General features: G+C 39.3%; 1 protein-coding gene across 2 annotated transcripts in view; it reads right to left on the bottom strand.

Moving 5' to 3' along the window:
• SLC66A2 (solute carrier family 66 member 2) overlaps positions 1 to 21,516 on the bottom strand; it is a 55,511-nt gene that overhangs the window by 28,176 nt on the left and 5,819 nt on the right. Inside the window, exons 2-3 of one of the 2 annotated variants that reach the window (XM_035318176.1) lie at positions 17,482 to 17,615; positions 13,906 to 13,959 (exon numbers count right to left, since the gene is read on the bottom strand). In XM_035318176.1, the coding sequence (XP_035174067.1) occupies positions 13,906 to 13,959; positions 17,482 to 17,615 (188 nt within the window). The remainder of the gene's footprint in view (positions 1 to 13,905; positions 13,960 to 17,481; positions 17,616 to 21,516) is intronic. The other variant, XM_035318178.1, reaches the window with a different exon arrangement.

The following is a 21,516-nucleotide window of genomic DNA, read 5'->3' as shown; positions in this document are numbered from 1 at the left end:
TGTCACAGCAAGAACGTATAGCACCAAGTTACTATTTTTACAATCATTTCAACAGCACTTTACACTGTCCTCAGCATGGTTCATCTAAGTGATCACCCACAGCCCTATCAGGCAGTTCACAAAGGTCCCCAGACAAAAGACTTCTTTCTAAGAGGCAGTTGGTTAAGTACTGCAGAGCAGGCTGCCTTGGCTCCAGTTCTTGTAGCTGGAGTTATAAACTCTATTGGAAACAGTTCAAATTATTTTGAATAGTACTGAAGCTAATTTAGTGTCTAATTAGCGAAGTCTAATTCCCAAAATATATTAAGCCTACTACAGTGAGTCTAATTCTCAAAAGATAGCAAGCCTACTACTGTGCTAGAAACAATGTGTACTCGTCATACTCCATTCCAAGACTACAATTAGACTTACAGGGATGAATAAAAAATCCTTCTAAATATTACAAAACAAGCTGTTCATTAGCCTAGATGCAGGCTGCCTCAGATACCACAGTGCCCGAGATTACAGTGCCAGGTTGCACGTATCATACAGCAAGTTACCCCCAGAAACTCTGGAAGTGACTGTCAGACAACAACACACCCCCCTTTTGAACTGTAAGTCTCTGGGGAAAACACTAAATAGCCACTGACTTGCATAAAGAGAAATGATCTCTCTTTTAATTAACCCTGAGCTGACGTACCTGAGACTTTATTTCCTCTGTTGTGAAGACACCACGGAAGGAAAGCACTTGTGTGATTATTTTTTTTTTTTCAGAAACTGAAGTCAGGCATGCATTTGCAAGAGTGTATACAACACAAAGCTAAACAGTCTTCCTAAAAATATAAACTCCTCTCTTCATTTAGGATCTTTTTTGGAAAGTTTAGTCCTTGTTTCCTAGGTAACCCACCACCAGGCAAGAGAAATTCTAACCCCCAAACTGGCCCTACTAATTTAGTACCCAAACAGAGTAATGCATTGTGCAGCTGCCTCCTTTGCTCCAGTATGTCCTGTGGCCTGCTAAGCAACTCTTGGCAATTGCCTAAATTAACCTCGGAATGACCCATTCTCAGTATCACCTCAGAATCCTCAAATGCATGTAGAAGTTGTAGGAAACTTTCTGATCTTTTTTTTTCTTTCACTTGCTTTTCTCCTGCTGCCTAGTCTCTGACTCCCCTATGACAATATTAGACGTTTTCTTTAATAATCAGAACTGCATTACAAAGATGCTAATACCTCAAAGTGACCGCACAATCTACTCCATTTCATAGGGTATCCTTTTAAATGTCAATTGCAGATAAGAACCAAAACGGAGTGTGGTGAGGAAGATTTCTGTTCTGAAAAAAATAAATTGGTATTTCTGGATTTTTGCTGTATACCAGAACAAAAGACTTTGCTTCTCTTCCTCCTCTCACAGGTTTTCAAACATACAGATGGGATTTGGGAAACAGATTCAAATTCTACTCTCTCTGGTTTGAAATAAGGACCTTCAGCACAGGTTTTTCTACATCCTAAGGGACCGGCCAGTCACTAGACCTATTCAGGTCAGAAAGCATCTTCTCTCAGCAATAAGTCCTACCCTTTACAGATGAACAACTGCGATCAAACAAATTCCTTGAAATCATTTACGCGTGTGTTTGTGAACGTGTAATCATCCACCAGTGACAACCTTTATCCCCAACAATCAATTCACACATTTCTGGCCAGCACTTGCAGACAAATCTCAAATATAATTTCTCATTTGCTAGCATAAACATCAGGTAAGCATATCGGCACTTGTAGAACTAACGATGGAAAATCATCCATTTTGAAAAAAAAAATGCTTTTCAGGTAGATGAAGTTGGAAATAATTTTATTCTTCATATAATTTTTTTAAGGAAAGGAAAAAAAGGACCTTCTGGCAGTAGAAAGTTTTCTGGAACCTACAGAGCCTGCAGTGTTCTCTTACAACCTTTAAACCAAAACTTATTCTATATACATGTCCACAGAGATCTAAATTACTGTATACTGTGACCAAACAGGAGAAATTTCCATACAAATGACTTCATAACATTAGCGTGAGGAATTTATAGGGAGGGAGATCCATACAGAATTCCACTCAAGTGCTTGCAGACTGCTTTACTGATTACAGCACTTGTAACTGGAGGAGCCAAGTGAAACAGAGCTATCCTGAAACTGAATTTCCCCTTCAACTTCCCAGCTGTTTAGTCTGACCGCAGATAAATCCCTGCTTTGACAGGAGCAGTGATTGTTAAGCAAGACGCATTTTTGAATACCACAGGGTTTCTGAACGCCTTGTGTCTACAGTTTGATGTTCCATTAGTCAAGGTGCCTTCAAGATCTGGAAAGAAAGGTAGCAGTAGTGGATTTAAGATGAGTTTGGTTGCAATGCGGGTAATGCGCTCACAAACTGTTCACATTTCCAAGCAGAAGTTTAAACCCCTCTCATCCCCCTCAAGCTAAAACAGGACAACTTTAGTTTCCTGAAGCAGTTAGTTCATAGTGGAGATGAAGAATGTGTTTTTTTTTTTTTAAAAAAAAAAAAAAAGCCAGATCTGTTCTTTATTTGGTTCGAAACGTAATCCCAGAAACATTTTTCTCAGTACCACTGCAAGAGCAAGAAAGCGGGGGCGAGGAGGTTGGGATGAGCAGGAGGGGGAGTATCAGGAGGGGAGGAGGAGGATCAGGACTATCTTAGGCAGGCATTGCTGCCAAACAGTTTGGCACCCAGCCACTGCTGGAGGCAAAAGCCTTTGGCTGTTATGCCCCATTATAAATATAATTAGTTTTTAAAATGACAACAAAGAAATCCAAAGCAAACAGAAGACAGTACGCTGTCAGTGTCTACCACTTAGATGACTCTGTCACCACAGGTTACAGCCCTTGTTCTCCTGGCCAAGCGATGCAGGAATTTGCCTTCCTTTGCCACGTCCTTTACACATCCCTTACTCAGGAGTGCAGGGGATGCAGAAATGACAGCTGATGAACCATAAATAATTAACTGCTGAACAACAGTCTTACCCACAAGTTCCTCGTTAAATTTCTGTGTGCAGTGACTGTCAAAGAACAGCCTTTGACAGCCACTGCACACAGAAATTTAACAAGGAACTTGCAGATAAAGATTATTTTAAGTCATTTTGATATTAAGTTTGCTACTTTCCCTCAGTGCACAGCACATGTTCTACTACATCCTACTCCCAACAGGGAGAGAAGTAAGGCATAAGAGAGTAAATAGTGTCTCTGAAGACAAAGTAAGGAATTTAAAGCAAATTAAATTTTCTGAAATAACTGCTTTGATTTTTTACATGCCAAAGGGTACAAAGACTAGAGAAAGTGCAGCAATGTAAAACTTCAGCATAGGCGAGGAGTCATTCCAAGTTTTGGTGGTTTGTATAAATGGACCAAAAAAATGTGTGAAAGGAAACAGAATTTCTAAAACCAGCAAAAGTTTTTTTGTTTTGTTTCTCCAAAGGCTATACAAATTGGAGATGAGGAGAAAATCCTTTTTCTTCAAGTTTTAAGTGTGTGTGTGTAAATACATAAGTAACCCACAGTGGGCAGGAAACCCACAAAGGCTAGTGTGTATAAAGACAAAGCAGTGTCTAGTTTAGGAACAGCTATATTGGTCCTGATTTTGATGAGGAAAAAAAAAAAAAATCTAAATCCCATAAACCTTCATAGAAGAAACAGAGATATTTTGAATATTTAAAGTGTTTAATCTCCAAAGTTCTCATCAGGCTTTCAGCTGCAATAAGTAATAGTAAAAAAGACAGCTTTAAGCAACTATTAAAAATAAAAAATGTTTCCCTGAAATAATCAGGATCTGTCTTCATTTCTCTAGTTCCTAGGTCTCCAAGGAACCCATCCAGGTTGAACAAGCCCTCTTCCCCCCCCCCTTTTTTAAAAAAAAAAAAAAATCTACAATGCAAGTAAAAATAAATCTGTCAGAACTGAATTCTGGGTTTTGGATTTTTCCCCTGCCCATGGGAGGGAACATAGGATGCTGATGCAATACGTGTAATGCATACAGATCACAGAGCAGAGCAAAGAGAAATTAGGGCACATAATAAATGCATATGAAAGGAGACATTCAGAACTTCAGGATTACTGGTGGTAGACTTCCCTCCACAAGGAGTAAAACATGCTTATTACCAGCCATCAAAGGATCTGAAGGGAGACTGCATATGCCCTGACTCTCACCATAAATTTATGACTTACAAAAAAAAGACACCTTATCTGTTACTGATTCAAGAAGATACAGGAAGCACCTTCTCATGAACAGATGGGTTACATTCTTTCTTCCCCAACCTCGCTCAGCATTGTCATCTCCTCACACAGACAGAGCATACATAATTGTTCTAGTAACAAGATAAAATGAAATTTTAATGTTTAAAACATTTCCTCCGAAAAACAGAACCGATTAAATGTTTAAAATATTATTACAAACATTAACTGAGGCCTGTGATTACCAATCTATTCTATCACTTAAATCACTGTGCATCTACTGCATAGCTTTAAAGAGTCAAATACTAAATCTAAATAATTACCAACTATTTCACTGGAACCAGACCTTAGAAAGTTTTGTTTGCTTCTGCAAGATTTTTTCTTTAAAAAAAAAAAAAAAAAAAAAAAAAGATTTTTCCATAAAAATACCTTATTTATTCAAATAATGGGAAACAATGTTTGGAAACTGAACGAACACATGCTTCCCTCTCTGTCTTTGAGGAATGAGAGTTAAAAGAATGAGATATGAAAAAAGATGAGCAAATGATTTTTACTGAAAATTTATCAAAAATATTTTTAAAAAATACAATCTTTTTTTAAAAAAGTATGTTCCCACAAAATAAACATGCAATATACTGTAGCTTATTTACATTCTTTTTTAAATTTAAATAAGTTATTCCGCAGTTCAATTTAAATCAGTTTTTAAACAAAAACTATTTGACGTAAGTTTCAAGTAAAAGCAATCTAATACATTAACACCTAATGTATTTCTAACATGATTAAAAATGTTCTTTGTCACAGCACAGGCAAAAACTTGTGTTTATTTCATTACGCAGGAGATGGGCAAGTTCTTCTTTCCAGACACATTACAGTGCTAATAGTTTGTATATCTCAACTTTAACAATCATTTTAACTTTTTTTTTTTAAACTTGCCTCTTAAAAATACTCATGGCTACACATCTAAACCATTTGTCCTAATATCTACTGCAATTATCTCTTGTAAAATCGCTTATTTAGGGTGCATGTAATAATAAAACGTATCATACCAGGAGGGAGGGAAGGAAGATGATAACGTACTGCATTTCTTCAAAAGGTGACTGTCATGATGAGACAGAGTACGGGCATAGAAATAAGTTATTTCTTCTAAATTCACTAAATTCAGAAGAAATAGATTTCTTATGTTATCCAAAATATGACAGGCCAAGAGTTTAGCTATTAGCTTCTATGTGTCAGCCAAGTCTGTGCTACTGCAGCATTCCCATCAAACAGCCATTGTGCTGAACGCCTAGCTCTATGCTGTTTTCCTTAACGACGCCTATCTCCCCAACATTCAGGAACAGAGCCTAGGAGTAATTCCTAAACAAATTTCTTCTTGTCAGCATTTCCAAGTTGCTCTTCGGGCAACCTGTTAATTTACCAGCATCAAAAGTGACAATTTGGTACTTGTACCAGAGGCGTGCTTGTTTGCCTTTTGCTCTTCCGTATGCCTTGGGCCTGCAGGTTCATAAAAAATAACACAAAAAATAAACATTATTAAAGACAACTGTGAACTCACTATCTTAAAAGAATAATTAGTAATCAAAACTCAGTAGCAGAGAGGGGGAAGTTTCATACAAAGCACTGCTGATCCTCAATACCACTGAGCACAGTCACTATTCATCTCACCAAACCTGAGCAATCTAGATAAAGTCTAATCCACTGCTTAGTTTCCTGATTTCAGACCTCAGGCATAAAATGGAGTTTCCTGCATCTTCTCCCCAAAGCTAACAGCCCAGGGAGACTGGCTAACTGGGGCATACCAAAGATTTTTCTTCTTGTTTTACTTGAAAAATCTACCTAGGGCTTGTAAATCCTTTTCTAGTATCTGGAAAATCACTGTTGGTAAAGTGGGAGTGTGTAGGGGGCGAAGATAGGAATCTTTCAGTAAAATAAAGTTATCCCTAATTGTTTTCATTCAAGGATAGTCAGTGTAGTGCATTACAACCTGAAAACATGACTCTTGGGTCTAAATGGAAAAGGTCATTTTTTCTCCCCATGAAACAGCCATGATGCTGCAGCGATATGTGCTTTTCAATATCCAGCATAAGGAAATGCCTTATTAACACATTTATTTATATACAGGAGCTTCTGAAAGGCAGTCTTATTAAACATGTTCCCTATTTCTAGCTTAGCAGAAACTATTAATTTTACATTCCCAGCACACTTTAAATGACAGAAGGCTAATAAAACGTGAAGGACACGAAATGCAGTGGAAAAAAATAAATCAGGCTGAATGCAACAATAAGGATGTTCCTTTACCATCAGCTCCACGTATAGCTCAGTTCATAAAGTGCATTATGCCAGCTCAGACATTGTACTGTCCCACAAGCCCCCTGTAACGTCATTGCAGTTGGGACCAAGGGAGAGCTGCCACCTAGCTCAGCACTTCTAAGTACCAGACTTTGGGTCACGTCGTTGACCATTCCTCCCACTCCATACACTGCAGGGGGTATGGTTATCTCAGTGGACTTATTTCCAACAGACTAAGACAAATTGTAAATGGAAGTAGAAGTCCTGAGCAAGCGAGGCCCGCAGGGCCTCAGTGTATCAGATGAGCAGCTTTCCAGAGTGACAGCATGTCTGCCTTTCATATTGAGTCTATTTACAAGAATCAGCAGCATAAATTGGGTGCAAGCTACCCCCACATCCCTTGTACAGGACATTGTACAGGACAGTGTTGAACTGCTGATTCTACATCACTTAGATAAATGCAAAGACAGCGTTCTTTAGAAATAAATGAAATCTACAAAATAAAGATGTGCCAGGATCTATAACAAGATCCTAGAAGTGTGCTGCAGCCAGAATTTCCCTAGCAAGCTGCCTAACCAATCCAATGTCTGAACAAAGTTGGGTAACAACACTTTTGTAACACAGGATGACGAGAAGTGCGCTTACAGACCACTGAAAAAAACAGTGCTACCAACGTATCTGTACTAAGAACTAAAAGTATTTCAATTTGGAAGATTTTTTGGAAGTCTGTGGGGAGATTGGTGTCTGTCAACTTGGCCATCACATAGAAAATCATGGTTTCTTCTCACCTGAAAGACACGAGACAGGCAGCAAAGCAGGATATCACAATGAAAGCTAGACAACTAATTCTCTTGGATTTAAAATTACATTCTGCTTTCTTGCATTAATATAGCTGTGCTTTGACGTGCTTTCACTGGCAAGGTCTGCCCTCTACAGTTCCTGAGCCCTACTAGCAGGGATGAGCGCATGAAGCATTACCTACCCACAGATGAAGATACGAGTTTGGAAGCACTTATGTCAATGGATTTATACATGTTGTGGGATCCCGATGGCAAGCATCTAAGGATGTGGAAGTGCAGGCTTATGTCTTTGCAAGGATGTTTTCAGTCACCTCTAGAAGTTCATGCTGATTGGGATGGGTTCTCAATGATAGGAAAAAGGAAAAAAAATAAAAACAGAAAAGTCACACCCATCTTCAGTGAAGAGCATCTGTGGAACCAACATGCCGGTCACCCTAACCTTATCACTAGGAATATTATGGAAGAAATATGGAAGAAAATGATTCCTCCAATCCATTTCAAAGCACATGAAGGACAAATAGATGACTAGTAACAGACAGCACAGATTTACAAAGGGCAAACTGCATTAGAACAACGTGATTACCTTGTGTTAGATGACTGACTTTAAGGGAAATAAGAAAGGATTAGATATTGTTTACGCTGCCTTTAGCAAAGCAGTTGACAGTCTCCTACAGTATGCTTATTAGCAAGATATCAACTGGTACGTGGACACTAAAGAGTGCAGAAAATTGTCTTGGGCCACCAGGCTCTAAGACTTTTTCCTCTCAATGGAAAAACATACAATTGATGATCAGTAACAAGGCAACCTACTAAGCAATCAATACTAGGGCCAATACTCTCTAATGTTTTATTAGCAATGGGGATAAGAAGTTCATGAATGATAGCACGTTATGGGGAGTGTTTGACAGACTGAGGGTAGCACTCCTATTCAAAGGGATAGAGATACGAGCTGACAGGAATACCATGAAGTTCAGTGCAGTTGCACACCTGGGGATCGATAACAACATGTCACAGTACGGCTACAGGGGGCTGCCTTACTAGAGAGGAGGCTTGTGGAAAAGTGGAAGGGAGCCTGGCAGACTGAACATGAGTCAAAGGAATGCCCTTGTGGCAAAGGCAGCCAATTGCATACTGAACTATACAGCTGAGCAAGTCCGTGGCCAGCAGGTGTAAGTGTTTATTCCTCTCTGTTCAACACCCTCAAAACCCTATTTGGAGTACTGTGTTCAGTTTTGTGCCCACAGGTACAGCATTCCAGTACACTGGTGTACTGGAATGAGCCCAGGAGTGGGTATCCAAGATGACTAAAGGGCTGAGGTACACGACATACATGATGAGACTAAGAGAACTGATTTTTTTCAGCTTCCATGGAGAAGGTTTCTTGCTGCCTACCACTATTTAATAAGAGAGTACAGAGAAGACAGAGGCAGGCTCTTCTTAGAGGCACATGGTGACAGGAGGCTGAAGGCATGAGTTGCAACAGGGGAAATCCCAGTTAGATGGAAGAAAAGTTTCCATCACAACATGTCAGACACTGGCACAGGTGCCAGAAAGGTTGTAGAATCTCCATCTGTGGACATACTCAACACTCACCTGGACAAAACTGAGTAACCTCATCCAACTGGACCAGCTTCAAGCAGGGAGCTGTATCAAATAACCACAAAGGTCCCTTCCATGCCAAATTATTCCATGACCCTTGTTTAAAGAACAAGTCTAACCATTCTGATTTAGATGTGATCAAGCATGTAAAGGCATGTGACATGCTCAAGCACCTGGAAAAGCTTCTCACATCTCTCTATCTACTGAAGCAGGAGCTTTGCTGCACAGATGTTCCCTAATCTGCAGGATCAGCAGACAAACAGATTGCACTTGAACATTTAGATGTTTCATTTTGAAACTGTAAGCTTAAATTAATTAGTCTGGCTCTCACCTTGAAAGAAGATTTTTCAAAATCTGTTTATTCACTCTTTCTACAGGTAGCACAACAGGCCTGAAAGCAGGATCAGTCCCTCACAGGTTCCAGGTGAGTGGCTCTGCTGAAGACTGGGAAACCCCAGAGCACCCTCACGTGGCTGGATGTTGCTATGAGCTTTCATTCCTCCAGTTAAAATACATACAGGAAAGCAAAATTTAAACTTTATTCACAGGTTTAATTTCCCAACCACACCAAATGAAATGCCTGAGTAGTATCTTAGATCTCCAGCACAGACCCGTAACTGGGTAGAGAAATTATTTTCAAGATATCTATTTGTTCAACTGCAACGTAAATAAGAAGTAACCAAAACTATATATTTTAAATAAGATTCTACAGCTTTCAACATAATTTTTTTTATAACAAGTTCCAAATAGCCACTTTATCCTTAGACTCTCCATTTCTGATTTTATTTTCAATGTCTCCTGAAAAGGATTAAATACTACTGCAGAGAAAGAAGGGTAGAGGAACTGCTCCCACCACACGCAGAACCACAACCAAACTGCCCATGTAGCTGGATGTCATTCCATCAGGCAAAGCAGACCTGTATTCCTCAACATCTAAAACTCCATTTTAAGAAAAAAGAAAAAACAGCATCCTAGTGTCTACCCAGAGATGTTGTTACAAACCCCTCTCCTAAACTCCCTTCCTAGAAGACCAAAAAAAGCACTTTAACACGAGTCTAACAAGGGAATGTGTACTGGCAAGAGGGTATTTAACTCCCCTCATGTCTTCTTGCAGTTATGCACGGACAGAGGCTGTGACAGCTGTGTACCAGCAACAACTGCTTTTGTATTTAATGACCCAACAGTTGTACAGGGAATTCAGTAACTAGAAACTACAGTGTGAAAGACACTTCCAATGAAACCAAAGCGATGCCCACATAACTGGCAAAGAGAAACTGTGCCTCTATGCCATCTGTGGCTCTGCTCAGGCTAGCGAGGCCTGGACAGAGAAGCACACTGTAATCACCTTATTTACAGAGCACCTGCTGACAACCACATCGCACATCTGCTTGTCTGCTAGCTGGACGCTCCTGTTCGACCCAGACAAATTGAATGCTACGACCAGAGGGAGCCAGAGAGCTGACTGAAAAAACCTTCACGGCACACGCGATGGTATCAGCTGCATCCCAGAGTGTGCCAACTCCTAATTTATCATGAGCCAATCGATCCCCTAAGTTAAAGGGCAAAAGAAGCGAACATATAAGTTACTCACAGGGCTGGCACAATGACTGTGTAGTGGTTTAACTCAGCAGGCAGCTCAGCACCACACACAGCCAGTTGCTCCCCTCCCCGTGGGATGAGGGAGAGAATGGAGGAATGGTAAAACTCATAGGTTAAAATAAAGATAGTTTAAAAGGAAATGGAAGGGGAAAATATTATTATTATTATGATAAAATAATACACAAAGCAATTGACATCCCATGCAATTGCTCACCACCCACTGATTGATGCCCAGCCAGTACCCAAACAGCAGCCAACATGCTCCCTGGCCAATGCCCCAGTTTTATTTTTCAGCATGACATTGGGTATTATGGAATATCCCTTTGGACAATGCAGTCCTGGCTGTGTCCCTCCCAGCTCCTTGTGCACCCACCCCCAGCCCCCTTGCTAGCAGGGCAGCATAAGAAGCTGAAAAGTCCCTCGCTTAGTGTAAGCACTGCTTCCTGTAAGCAACTGAAAGCATCAGTGTGTTATTAGCATTATTCTCATCCTAAATCCAAAGCACAGCACCATACCAGCTACTGGGACCAAAATGAACTTTATCCCCGACAAAACCAGGACACAGCAGAAGCAGCAGAGAGCAGCAGATGACTGTGCCTACTTCATTCACATTGCTCTTTTGTCTTCATTACTATGCACGTGCTAACCTTGAACTTACCTGCACAGACATTTACATTTTTCACCCAAAGAAAATAAGTCATTTTAAATACTAATGCAACAGGTAGATCATCTGCATTTAAGTTATTTTATTTTTGTTGCTTTAAAACTCCTTACTTGGATAACTTTCTGTTTGGGTAAAAAGCAAGGTTCAGGGTTCAACAGCATGGAAAGTTTTAAAACCAGCTTCACATAAGGGAGGAAAACTCTTGCCATCTACTGGAAGCGTCCTTCAAAGCGTTTAAATATTTACTTGGAAAAATCAAACAAATCACATTCACTTTGGGACTCGTCTGCCGTGTCAATGAGACCCTCTGAAACAGCTTCAAAACAATACATCTTTGGAGCAATGTCTTTAGTGTTTTGCTACTTCTGTGACAACCTCTCTCTTATTTTACTGCATTTCAGTGAAACAGATTAAGACACAAACTAGATGATTTTAGAGGACCCTTCCATTGAAATAATTCAATGATTCTCTATTTGTTCTAAAGCACCTCATCAAGAAAAAATAAATAAATCATGTCCTTATCTTTCACAGTACATTCTCAGATTAATGCTTCAACATCTACAATAATAGTTTTCAGGGATAGCCAAAAAGAACAGGCAGAATGTTTATTACATAGCATGAAAAAGAAAGTAATACAATGATCTCTGGAGTCTAAAAGACTATTGAAGAACACTTTCAGAAAACCAAAATAAACAGGAAAAGGAAGAAGCCAATCTGTCCTTCTTGAAGAAAATTCTCCTTAGAACTCCTTAAAAAACATTGTGAGAATGTCCTCATACCACTTGAGAATACAGCAAATACTCCCTTAACTATTCTCTGAGTGAGCTTTCCAGAGCTGTGGCAAACAGAGCACGTCAGGACATAGCTCACTCGGTTTAATAACCCTCTGCCAATCAAAGTATGACTTATGCTGTGATGTAAAGCACTGTATAGCCCGCTTGGGCATACTTTTGCATGTATACTATATACAGATACCTCAAAACATCTCTTACTTTGTTTGCACCAGTAAGAATTATGCCATTTGAACAGAGAACAGACTTGCCAACCTATCATTAAACCTCTGAGCATGAGACTACACTTTTCCTTAGTGATAATGCGATTCATCTCATTATTTTGCTAAGCAGTTCCAAAATGACCTTCAGTCACCATTTATTAACCAAATGTTTCAGATTTAAAACAGTTAGACTAAGATTAAAGTGTTCTTTTTTTTTTCCTACAAACGTCAACCATTTTAAGCACTTGAACCACCAAGGAATAATTTTTAACAAAAAAAAAAAGAAATCAGAAATGAATAAAAGGTCACATTAAGTTACTTTTTTTCTGTTTAATTTTAACCACATGAAGCATTTTGAAATAACCCACTCAATTATATCTAGGTGCAGAGGCAGCTGTTTCTAGCTCTGCCACTGTAAATAAAACATTTCTGAGTATTAGTAAAAGACAACAGGAAAATAGGTGCAAAAAGGATAGAATTGTTTAAAGTTTACATTCCATTGGTTAGTGTTGCAAGCCAGTGAAAACCACTACAAACTAGAAGACAAACAGCAAAATAAAACAGTTTCATATGAACTCCAGAAAAAATGTTTTGAAAGCACACAAAGAAAAGGTACTTTGCAAAATACTGCCATCAGACCAATTTAAGATGCATTTTGCCCCTAAATCTGAAAGGAGAGATCTAGAAGATTAATGAAAGAGTCTATTTAACCCTTACAGGTTTGGTCTTATGGTTTCAAGAAAGTACTCGGGTTAATGCTTCTCTGTGTTTCTCAAAGCTTGCTCCAGTTTAATTAACTGTTGATAAATATAGAAGTAGAGACTCTCTTGCACCAGGAACACTTTTCTTTACCCTCTGTATCTTTCACTGATCCTTTTTTAGCTTGAGAATTGCAACAGAAAATAACTAGTATCAACGTGAGATTCTACTTCAATTCATTTTAAACGAATATAAAAGTTGACTGGGCAACTTCTGTCTGTGGCTGGTGTAACTACCTTAACATGATACCCCCAACTAATTTAAGACAAAAAACAAAATCAAAAAAACACCATGACTTGACAAAAACTGTCTCCCTAGCTACTGAGAGCTGAAAACGCTACAAGGCTAGTTTGCACCTAATACTTCCTCTTAGGCAAATTAAAAGAGCATAGATTCCAATTCTGAAACTGAATACAGTTGGAAGCTCTCAGCTTAGAGTGTTACTAATTACCAAGAAACAATTTTGAGGCTACTCTAATATAGAGAGGAACAAGGCAGGGAAAAAACAAAAAACTCGCAAAGATAACAAGCATTTTGCTGAACATCAGATGTCGGAAATTTCTTATCTAGCATTCTGAACAATGCTGAAAGATACTCCTGTATTTTTCATTGTTTCCTCCAGAGGCAGGGCTAGAAGAGGAGGAATATGACTATGAAGACATGGATCCCTGTATCACACAGTATTTTGCTTTTCTACCTTGGGGAAGGAAAAAGAGAGATATTATTGAAACACACAATGGAGTGACTTCAACTGCCTTCAAAAACTGATTTCCGAAGTAGAACTGTAAGCATGTTTTCCGCTATGTAGGTTAAAAGTGAGGAAGGGAACATTAAAACAAAACCATGCACCAGGCTTTAGTATGTCACAAAAACGTAATGCAAACATTTAATATAGAAATGATCATGCAATTGTTTCTAAAAATGGTTACAAGAAGTGGCAAAACATGAAATAGGTAGTTGAAAAGGCAACTTCATGCAGAGCGAGTTTGGACAGTACATACCCAGATAGGATCTCTTGGGAGGTGCTTTAATTTCTTCATCCTTACTATCTGCAGCTACATTAAAAAAAGTTGAGGGGGGGAAAAAGGAAGGAAAGACAAAATAGACTTGTATGATTAAATGAAACAGTGGGTCTTTTAGTTCAAGTTTAGTCAGTTAGTATATTTTGCCTATAAAAAATAAAAGCCAAAACGACAGAAATTTTAGTCTCCATGCTTTCTCTAATGCTCCCACCCAGTGATATTAAGATAGGGTCGAGCAGCAGGAAGGCCCAGAACAGTGTCAGTGAACATCCCATCCCCAGCAGCAATTTACTCAGGGGAAGAAATTGAAGACTTAAAAACAGTGGAACAGAAAGCTCAACTCTCACTTCATTATATTTCTCACGATTGGAGAAAACAAGTTGTTAGCCCAAAAGCATTGAATATACACACACACGTATTATCAGTTAAGACAACACAGTTGCATTACCTCCTGGAAAAATGCTGCTCTAAAATAGTTTCAAAAAGCCTCAGCTCAACAAGGACAAAGTAGACCCTATCTGCAATCATTCTGCATACTAAAATTTAACTCTCCTTTTCCTGCCAGTTGACAACCATGTATTGTGCTAGAGTGCTTTCCAGTGACAAAATCAGAGTTCAGTGACAAGAATCAAAATTAGCAGTCTGTATTTGTGAGCAACTTGCTTCAGCCTCCTGAAAAGGCTTTGATTCTGGAGTCGAGATACAAGTTAGGCATGTGGATTTTGTTTTTCAGTATGTAGCTCTCTAGCATGGTAGCATCATCATCATAACCCAGAAATAATACAGCATTTTGAACAAAACCAACTTTAACAAAATAAACCAGCACTGAACATTTTGAGCCTTTCTGTACTGAGTCGACAAGACAGCATAAATACAGCTGGACAGACAGCAATTTGAACATCAGCAACAAATAAGGAGAGCTGTTACCACAACATTGGTACCTGGAAATCTACATGTAAAGCATTCAAGACTGAATTAAAATGGTGTTAAATAAAGGATAAAAGATGGTAAGCTATTATTCATGCCTGTTGACTTCATATGAGGACTTCTTCACATAAGCACTACTTTTCATAGGTAATCACATGCAGAAAACTGTCCTATTATTACAGGGTTTAAAATAAAGTTTTTGTTGTTCTCTTAATGTGTTGTTTTTTTTTTCCCCTTTCAATCCAGAACAGTTAAAAACAGGCTATACAGTCAAGTGTAAAAAAATAATACAACAATTGGACATATGAAGAGGGCTTATTTTCTTTTCAATCAGTACCTGCAGTGTAAGGCTCAATTTATGTATCCAGAACAAAAAGAAGAGAGGAGCAGCACAAAATGGGCTCTGCCACTTTCAACTTGCTTTCTCTTTGCAAGACTATTAAGTGACCTCATTGTGAGAATAATGAAAAGAAAAAAAAAGGAATACACGTAATCCAAGATACACCGATAAAAATATACTAATGTGACTAGGGAGGAAACGCAGCATTTACTAGTAATACAAGAAAGCAGTAAAACCAACTTCACTTTCAAAATATTTTGGATTATTTTGTAGAAACATTCAGAGGGAGGATAGAAATTAAAGAAGAATAAGATTTAAATTGAAGACCAGCCATATTGAGGGATTATAAATTACACTATCATACAGAAATCTTGCACCTTCCACTCAGGATTCTGAAAGGTTCATGAAAAACACTGACTTCAAACCTAGCTTCCCACTAACCTGGTAAACTATGAGGAAAGAAAGTAAGTACACAGATTTATCAGCTTGTCTGAATCACCATAAAACTTAAGATAAGATTAGAAGTAGGATTAGAAATGCAGATCTCACTTGACCCATAACATGCTTGAAATACAAACCCTCTTCTGCCTCACTTGAAGAGTTTAGCATGCAATTAAATGTTTGTTCTGAGACATCCCATTACAGCTTGCAGAGGGTCAACGTCCTCAGTATGTCTGTTTTGTCCAACCTGATGACATTTGAGATTGATTTTTAAGTAAGTCATGAAAAATCATCATGCATGAGAAAAGGGTTTTAACTGGTCTCAAAGTCTGTGGGAGGATGCAAGTATTCCAACAATAACAAATAATTAAGGTCCACAAGTAAAAATCAATCTCTCTAGCTAGTAAAACACCTAACAAGCTGAGTTTCAGGAAAAAGGATCAAATGAAACAACACAACCTTCCGGAGTTTCCATTACCTGGTATAAAAAACTGTATGTCTTTCAGGAAGAGATGTTTAAAGAAGGCTATATACTACACTGAATAGCCTCCCTTTTTGTCCAAAGGTTACTGAGGGAGCCTGCAGGAGCGTGCACAAACGCACACAAGGATAATTTCACCTCATGAAGTGCACACAGAGAAACCTTTCTGCCAGTTCATGAAATGTAAGCATTGAGAGGCAGAAAGCATACATATCCCTCCTAAATATGCCCCAGATTTAACTGCTGCTAAATATGGATGAAACTAAGTTTTTAAAACATTCATCCTGCCAGACTGACAATACTAGAGGACACGGCTTTTGTTCAGGAGCTGCAGTGCAGCCCCCCTTCCACATGAACTCACTTAACTGAACAGTTTCACACTACACTCCACAGTGAGCAGGGATGGAAGTAGCTTCCTCAGCTATATTACCCTACTGCACTGTCAGTATCCACTGCCTTATAATGAAGGCCATGAATATCTGGAACTAAATCAGACTCTTGATTTTTAGGGAGTGAAGAGAACAGATGGAGAGAATAAATTACGCATCCATATTGTTAAAACAACTGCCAAAAAGCTGGTAGTATTAATTCTGATCTTGTTGGTAATGAGCTGTAATATAAAATGTTGTAAGTCAAAGTCACTCAAGATAAAAAAACAAAAACTATCCCTTTCACGTCATTATCTGGGCGAGGGGAGAAAAACAAAGACATTCTGCAGAGCAAGAGTATTTGATTACATAAAGGATAATACTCTGGTCCCAACTGAAAGTTTCAATACCTAAAAATGAGATAAACAACTATATAAAAATATACATGAAAGTTCCCATAACTCCCACACTAGAAAAAACAAGGAAAAGGTATACAAAATGAAAGTTTTGTTTCTAAAATATGACAACACCTGTTTTGATAGCCAATAATTTATTAAGCAGAAAATAAATTCTGTGCAAAAGCAAGTGTTGGCAACTGCAAAACAAGATCTCAGATAATAGTGTATGATAAGGATCTAACTCCCATCTAAGAACACAGCAGAGAATATACTAGAAGAAAATCTCTTATACAGGACAAGATCTTAAAAAATACCCAGGCTAGCAAAACTGCGTGACAGCCAGCTCTGTATCCTATGGCATGATATGAAACATTAACAACTCCTACTTCCAGATTGAACCAAGACCCATTTAAAATAAAGTTAGAATGTTAAACATTCATCTGGAAGGAAGTGGTTTCAAAAAAAAAAGTTCACGTAGCACTACACTGATTCATCAAGAAAGGAGACTGGGTTGCAATTCAGGCAGAACGTTTGTCCAAAACAAAGTGCAATATGCTTTCAAAACGGTTCATTCTGCAACAACTAGTTCCTGTCACTAACCTGCAAAAGAGCGGCGTTTTATGTTTAGGTCGTTGGACACACGAACTTCAGTGCACAGTTTCAGCATCAGTAACATAGTAATGATCATGATAATGCTTTGCCACAAAAGAGGGGATTCAAAACGCCTTCCAAACCTAAAAAACAAAAACAAAAAACAAAAAGGAAAGGAAAACATATAAAACATCTCAAAGATGACAAATGTTACAGTTACTTTCATTCTTTCACCCTAAGCACCTGAAAAAGGAAACCCTGAACTACCCTTACTGTAACAGGTGCGAAAAGGCCAAGAAGAAAAAGTCACTAGCCAAATCTAGATGCACATATAGTAGGCTCACAGTCTCAATCCCCTTACAGGAGTAACAAGGTTGTTGGATAAAACATCCTCCCTGTGGACTGATCCTAGTAGTTGTGAAACTAGAAGCTTAAGTTTTGGTTTCTGAAACCAGCAGCAAACCTATTATATTGAAAGGACAAGCAGATTCAACAGCAGCTGAAACCGCACGGAGACTGGAGAGTTATGCTGCACTAAGATCAGCTACATATTCTCTCCATATATATAGCCCACTGATTTCACAGGGACATCCGTGCAAAACTTCTCTCTCTCAATTTTTTATTGTTGAGGACATTTGTCCTGTACAAAAATACCCATAGCTATTAGCTTAGTAGGATTAACATAGCTTCCTCCTATAGAAAATATATAAAATATATATTTTATATATATATATATATAAGCCTCATGCTTTGTCTGCCTCCAGATATCTGAGCAGCAGGTCAGCAAAACACACCAACTCACTTACCAGGTTATATCTAATTTATACCAAGGTTTGGGAAATAAAGAAGTCTAAAAGATACTAGAACTGAACATTCACACTTGGTCCTCTCTTGCCCTCTCCTCTTCCCCTCCCTGCCCCAAATGCAATTTCTGTTTGCTCACAGGTGATGTGGGGTAGGGCCTACTGAGCTTTCCTGAACGTAATACAAAAAGAGAAATTCGGATTGTGGCCAGTCTCTACTGAAGGGCTTTCTCTTCTGTGCTTGCATACGGTTCTGCCACATGAACACATGACCCTTTGGTGAAGACTCATGACTCCTACAAGTTTCTCTTCCTGCATCGCTTGATGAAAGTTCAGCAAACCTCACCAGACGTGCTCCTTAAGTAGATTAGGGGTAAAGGGCAGAAGCTTTTCACATGCAGCCCTCCAAGGATATTAGATTAACAATAGGAAGACTACACAACACATGGAGATGCTTCTCTCTGCTCAACTCTTCTGTATTTTATGCCTTGAGGACAGAGAGGCTGAGAATGGTGAAGACGCATCGCTGTACTCCCCAGCTCCTTCAGCCTGCACGATGTTACACAGGCCTTCCCTGACAGCAGTTACTAACACCTTTCTCCAAGCATGTCATGCTGTCAAGAGACCTCAGCTACACTGCCATCTGCAAGGCCACATCCAAGGCCACAATAAAAACCTCTAGACAGTACCTGCTCTAAGGTAAAATATCATTCCTTATGCTTGGGCTAATTCAGTGGCAGAGCTCTGTTGGTAAAAATAAATAAATAAATCAATAAAAATAAAAAAAGTTCATCATTCACAGAATACTGAACTTACCCTACAACCATTCCAACAGAGATAGATTTTTTTCTTGTTATGAACAAACTGATAAGGGACATCAGACCAGCTTCCTTGGAAATCTTCCTGTACAGAGCAGCCAACCAGCCCACAGCAATCAAAGTGGCTAAGTATTCCCTGGCATACTTAGGGAATACTTTTATGTAGTTTGTGCACCATAATAGTTCTTTGGCACAGCCAGAAAACTACAACACCTTCAGCCTCCACACCATTGTCAAAGACACCACTAGTAGACACCACTGGAAGGGTAACAGTGACAGATACTTCACTAGTACACAGAAGTCTTACCCTTCTTTCTACCATCAGTGGATTTGTGGTGGGCCACAACAGCCAGTATCTTAACACATTTGGAGGACATCACAAGGAAGGAAGTAACACAACTGATACATGTAACTGCAAGCACAGAGGACTCTGGCTTTCACTGCACTGGGAAAAATGCATGGTAGAAGAAAGAAAATTTGGCCCAGTCTATGTCCCATGCCCACGATTCCAAAGCTCGTGCAGCCTCTGTTGCTGACTGTGGTCAATTACCCTGAACCACTGGAATTTACTGCTGTTTTATTTATCTCCTACTCAGGGAATGAGGAAAAAACAGCTAAAACTTAGTTAGAATTAACGCACAGTTAAAAATTTTTACTCCAAGCTTAGAAAAACCCTCTCCAATTACAAATACATTTGCATGTAAAGTCATAAGGTATTCAAGAGGGGCTGAGCTAGCAGTGCAATAAGCTAGAAGCTATTATGACAGTAAATCCAGCACAGATTGCTGCAAGGTTAGTTTCTCCCTGCTGATGATACTACTGGCGATCCAGTAAGGGCTGTTTGACAAATGTATGGCTTAGAGTACAAACATCCACCCACTACAAACACACACAAGCAAGGCCACCTGCTGTCTTGTCGTAACAATTTGCCATCATTACAGCCTTAATGCAAATGAGACTGGAAGTATTATGGCAGATTTTTTCTCTCTTTGACAATTAAAAAAGCACATCAAAACTCCCAACACACAAGAACTGTTCTGTAAACCACAATTGTGAAGATTCTTACTTAAAAAAAAAAAAAAAAAAAAAGTGGTTTCCTAAGATGTAAAAATAAAGCCAAAGCACTTTTTGCTCAGGATCACAGAAACACACACCACTCCAAGCTGCTTACTCTACTTCACACTGATATCAAGATCTGCCAAGGCAAGATTCCTCTATCAGGTTGATCCAGGAGCACTACAAGATGCAAGCACTGCTGGGAGAGCAAGCTGTCCCCATGTTCTGTTCACTCAGGATGCTTTCCTTTCTGTCCAGCAGATGTTATTCTTGTCTTTGTCAAGGCAGGAGCTGGGAGGGGACGAACACTGAAGTAGATTAAGAGAGAAAGATGGAGAGCCTTAAGATCCTGTTCACTGGAACAGGCTGCCTAGAGAGGTTGTGGAGTCTCCTTCTCTGGAGATATTCAAGGCCCATCTGGACGCCTACCTGGGCAGCCTGCTCTGACGAACCTGCTTTGGCAGGGGGGCTGGACCCGATGATCTTTTGAGGTCCCTTCCAACCCCTACAATTCTGTGATTCTGTGATCCTAGAAGAGGTTCACAGAAAAGAACAACTTTGAAGCCTTGGGGATGACATCATTATTATTTCACCCTACAACTACAATGTTATGTGATGATGCAATCAGTCATGACATTTGCAATATTCAAAGACCTCATACTTCAAATGTTGGACTACACAAAGTTTTTCCACTGTAAAATGTAAACAAAAAGAACTAGTACTAATTCTACACGCGAAATAAAAAAGAGGGTAGGGTCTTACATTTCATTAGTATTTCAACAGCTTTAAAATAATGTCTGGTCAGGAGACAAAGACAAGAGGAGGAGACATGCAGGCCACAACAGAAACTAACAAGTCATTGGCAAAACTATGTAATTCCATCAGTATGCCTCAATCCTACTGCAACAATCCTGTTAATCCAGCCCTGTGAAAAAGAAGCCCAAACTAGATTAAACAGCATCTCTTTTCCTAAAACATCTCTCAAAAGAAATTGATTGCTGTTGGTGCAACCAGATCACCACCATCCTGACTGCATTGTTTCCTCCTATGCTCACGGCCACCATTCCAGCTTCCAGCTGCTGTCTGCTATCCCCAGCAATGTCCAGCCCAGGGCAAGGCTTTCTCTTTGTGTTCTGCCCCTGCACAGGGCCATCACAGCACTGCCCTGGCTCACAAAGGCAGTTCTACTTACTGCGATAGTAGAAACCATCAAGCAACCGAAGTTACCACAGGCTCCACCACCCCGGATCAACTTTTTCAACTCTTTGGGAAGTTAAAGATTCTAGGCAAGATGGAAAGCGTGCAGGACACTGTATGCCACTGCCTGGGCCACAGGAAATAGCCCAAGGTAGCAGCATGACAGCTAT

The sequence above is a fragment of the Oxyura jamaicensis genome, chromosome 2 (genome assembly GCF_011077185.1).
Source record: "Oxyura jamaicensis isolate SHBP4307 breed ruddy duck chromosome 2, BPBGC_Ojam_1.0, whole genome shotgun sequence".
NCBI lineage: Eukaryota > Metazoa > Chordata > Aves > Anseriformes > Anatidae > Oxyura > Oxyura jamaicensis.
This window is presented reverse-complemented; position numbering and strand designations above follow the sequence as displayed.